This window comes from Urocampus carinirostris, chromosome 5 (assembly GCF_059441175.1).
Source record: "Urocampus carinirostris isolate Australia breed hairy pipefish chromosome 5, RoL_Ucar_1.0, whole genome shotgun sequence".
NCBI classification, from domain to species: domain Eukaryota; kingdom Metazoa; phylum Chordata; class Actinopteri; order Syngnathiformes; family Syngnathidae; genus Urocampus; species Urocampus carinirostris.
The window spans coordinates 6,850,001-6,854,783 of record NC_142353.1 but is presented as its reverse complement, the minus strand read 5'-3'; the positions used below and the strand labels follow the sequence as shown (position 1 = coordinate 6,854,783).

General features: G+C 34.0%; 1 protein-coding gene across 1 annotated transcript in view; it reads right to left on the bottom strand.

Annotated features, from left to right (window-relative positions):
- Window positions 1-1,670: 1,670 nt before the first annotated feature.
- kctd9a (potassium channel tetramerization domain containing 9a) overlaps window positions 1,671-4,783 on the bottom strand; it is a 29,614-nt gene continuing 26,501 nt past the window's right edge. Inside the window, exon 12 of the mRNA XM_088335494.1 lies at window positions 1,671-3,078. Coding sequence (XP_088191620.1) covers window positions 2,962-3,078 — 117 coding nt within the window. The 3' untranslated portion in view covers window positions 1,671-2,961. The remainder of the gene's footprint in view (window positions 3,079-4,783) is intronic.

Below are 4,783 nucleotides of genomic sequence, written 5' to 3'. Positions count from 1 at the left end.
GAGAGCATGTTTGGCAGTTTTTTCAATTTTGTCTGAAAACATATGATGTGGCTCTCTCAATTTCTTTTTAAAACATTTTTTTTGCTTTTATGGCTCTTTGGGTCAAAAAGGTTCCTGACCCTTGTATTAACCCGAGCTATTTTTTGGGCCCCAGGTTACCTTTAATTGTAGCCCCCTTAGGATGAATCTTTAAAATCAAATTCCAATGTATTGTGACTTAGTGCTTTTTATGTCTTATGGCAGTTGTGTGTAGCAAAACATCAGACATGAAGAAGGGGGGTAAAAAAACACACAGCAGAATTATTGTCACTCAACGAGTTTATTATTAACAGTCAAACGATGGAAATATATTTCCACAATCGAGTGCAAGAACCATTACAATGAAGACATACCGAAATGAAATAAAAACAACCATCGCTCCTTTCTGCTTTCACAATGTTTTCAAATAAATAATCAGAACACTTCCTTTCATTTTCCACACTTAACGGTGTGATACGCATAGATTGCCTTCATTGATCACACTCTCACAAGTTTGGTACCTTCTGTTTGACAGAGTAAAAGTATTGCATCAGAGCAGCGCTAAACTGATATAGATAAATGTTTTTGACCAGGCGAAACACGTTCATACATATTCCAGCAAAGAGAAAATTGTTGTCGAACAGAACAACTTCTCCCGATCTATTTACAATATTTGGAAACCTTTGGAAGCACTGGATTGAATATATATGTATATATAGATATAGGAAAACATAACATACAATTTGGGGAATGAAATTGTGCAAATAGGTTCAACGCATGATAAAGTGATCATATTATACAGCTACATGTTGAATTACCAACAATAATGACACTGAACATGTGACTGCAACCTTTAGGATAAAGTAACCAGTCTCTTCTGGTTTGAAAAGTAATATGTGACTTTGACCTGTAAAAACATTTTAGTACGCAGCATAAGAGTTGAATATATGCAAATGGATCATTGATGCAACGAAAGAGGTAGATCCATAAAGTACAGGAAAAGAGAGAAGCTTTTTGGAGAAGAAAACATTGTTTAAAAAAAAAAACAACAGTGCTGGCAGCTGTAAAATATTTGTTGCAAACCGGAGCCTTGTTGACTTCTAGCTGCTCGCAGCTTCACAGCACTTGAGCCTCGACACTGCTCTCGTGTGGCTTTGGCTTTCATTTATAAAGCGATGTACGGTATAGAAGAGAATTCTATCCAGCCAAAGTTACTTTTAAGTATAGTCAGCGTGATCCAGAAAGCTGATTTCACAAACCACACCCTTTGTATCGGTTATAACGGCATTGAATCAGTTCTTACATATTTTGTATCTCGAATCATGTTAACGCCTAATCATTATAATCACTGGTTTGCATTCATACACTTCTACTTAGAAGAAAGATATTTGGTTTTATAATATACTCATAAGTGCTGTTTTAATATTGGACATGGAGATGTCATAGCATGCCAGTTTCTTCTTTTGACTTGATTATTAGACCTCACTCTTGTTCGTTACTTTGACTATTATACATCGTATGCATTATTGTCACTCTCGGCCAATGATGTCGCACTTATTTGATTGTCACACTCTTTAGGGCTCATCTGCTTTTTGTAACCTAGTAGATTTAATAAAAAGGAAGGGAATAGGGGGAGGGCTCCAGCCCCCCCGCGACCCTAATAAGGATAAGCGGTACAGCTGATGAGATGAAAAAGAAAGGGATCAGAGGAGGGCTTTTAGAACAGACTTTAAATTTGGCATTATGAGGGTTTTTTGTCTCTCGTTCTCCTTGCAAGTTCAAAATTCATTGATGCCTACTCTCCTTATTTTGAGTGTCTACCAAAATATAAACTTAACATATACGTATATACACACAGCCCCAAGGGATATAAGGGTTGTATATGTACAAAAATGCTAGACCATAAAATGCATGTAACAGGTTGTGGTTTTTATTAAATTAAGATTCACCAGAGTTCCCTTATAAAGCCATATCTGTAGGAGGGACCTAATGGTGGTAACCAAGTTGCCTGGTTGTACCAAACAACCTAAGGCATGATTTACTAAATTTTAAGCATCATTGTACAACTGTAAGATTCATTGTGCCCACGGATGAGTTATTTATTTTAATAATTATTTCATGTCATATCCAGGGACCGTATAAGCTTTTTAACTTTTGAGGAGTCAAAAACATGGTATACAGCATCCCCATGACTGTGGTGTTTGAAGTAGAGCTCACCATTATATTAATGGTGACCCAGTTGAATCTAGACTAATGTGATTAAAATCACTCAAATGTGCCATTCTGCAACCAAAACCTCATAAATTTCTACAAAGAGAGACTTTAATTCAAAGGTCAGGGTTAGAGTTAGTTGCGTAAACGGCCCTTATGAAATGGATCCCTGTTCTTGTTTGTGCATTCCAAATTTCATGTTCATTTTAGATCACCGGCGAGTCAGTTGAAAGTACTCTGACTTGATTTAACTCACTCAGATGTGTGGTCCTTTAAACAAAAGTCAAAGATTTCTAACTCAGGGTGACTCAACTCAGAGCTCAGGGTTTGAGACAAAATTTGTTAATCTTCCACTGTGAAAGGGATCCCTGGTTTTCCCCTTTTTTGGAGGACTTGAGAGATCACTTGCGCGATGACAGTGATACATGAAAGGGTCTGTTTGGAAAAAAATGCGCCGAAGCATAACTCAAGAATGGGAGGTTTTTGGACAGGTCAAACAGATGTGAAAATAAATATTTTCTTAGCCATGCAGCTTTGTGACTTAACAATCACTGAAATACATCTGAAACAACCCTGCATAAATAGGGATATTTAAAGCTAACAAGATAGGTGAAATGTCATAGAAGTGCATACAATTACCAGCAATATATTCAAAAAAAAGGCAGAAACAAAGAAAAATACCACCAGACACTGTACTAGTTGAGTGATTGAAGAAGCTGACAGCGTGCTGAGTTATCTTACACTCTGGGACATATGCAGTGGTGTCAGCATCTCTTCAAAAATGGCTCCTTTCACGTTGGAACCCCTCAGGTTAGCTTCTTGTAGATCACAACCAGACAGGTCGCAGTTCTGCAGAAAGAGAGAAGGGACACGTATTGCAATGAATTAAAAAACGAAAAGATACTGCTATGTTATATGATAACATTCAAGCAAGCTGTGTTAAAATTAAATCGATTCTGCCAGACAAAACTGAAACAAAAAGCAATAATCTGACATCTGACTGTCATTAGTTGTTAAAATCATATCTTTTTGACACACATAAAGCGGTATAGAATTCTTTAACTACTAACACACTGTATTTTCCGCACTATTACGTGCACAGGATCATAAGGCATACCTCCCAGAAACGGTATTTTGTCATATCTTTTCATATATAAGATGCACTGGACAATGAGGCGCATGGAACTACCGTAAAACTACAGTAAGCGCAACTGTAGTTATTCATAACCGTTGCATATTTTTCACACTTATGGTATATATTAGTACAATGGTTGATCAGTCGATAAATGTCGCAGAACAAAAACTCAAAACATTGCATGTAACCGGAATTGAACCCGGGTCATGGCAGTAAGTTTGCTAAAACCTAACCACTAGACCACTACATACAAATGACATGTAAAAAGGCTTTACCGTACATTTTATCTCATTATCACATTATTTTTACTCCAAGATTCATTTCTGGAATCGTGAGAACAGAGAAAACACCGTTGCCGGGAAAAAAATTCAAAGTCAGATTCATCATGAGATAAATGAAGAAGTTGCTTCCCTCGTCGTCCTTTTTTCCGTGTATTTATATGTCATAAGACAACTTTCTCCATTTTCTAACATTTGTTTCTGGCACCATGAGTAAAAATAGTGTGATAATGATAACAAATCTAATGCCTTTTCATATGTAATTTGAACCAATGGTAGTCTAGTGGTTGAGTGTCAGAACTCAAACTGCCGTGACCCGGGTTTGATTCCTTTTGCATGCATTATTTTGGTCAACAGTATTTTCGATTGATCAATCATTGCACAAACATAAAAGTAACATACATACATACATACACATATATATACATATATATACACATATACATATACATACATATATATACACATATACATATACATACATACATATATATACATATACATACATACATATATATACATATACATACATACATATACATACATATACATACATACATATATATACATATACATACATACACACACATACATACACATACATACACACACATACATACATACATACATACATATATATATATATATATATATATATATATATATATATATACATACATATACATTCATATATATACATACATATACATTCATATATATATATATACATACATATACATTCATATATATATATATACATACATATACATTCATATATATATATATACATACATATACATTCATATATATATATATATATATATACACATACATATACATTCATATATATATATATATATATATATATATACATACATATACATTCATATATATATATATATATATACATACATATACATTCATATATATATATATATATATACATACATATACATTCATATATATATATATATATATATATATACATACATATACATACATATACATACATATACATACATATACATTCATATATATATATATATATATATATACATACATTGGCTGCGGCTGCATCGGCTCGCTACAACGGGTCAGGTGCAATCGACATTTCGTTCTGTGTACATTGTTACACAGAATG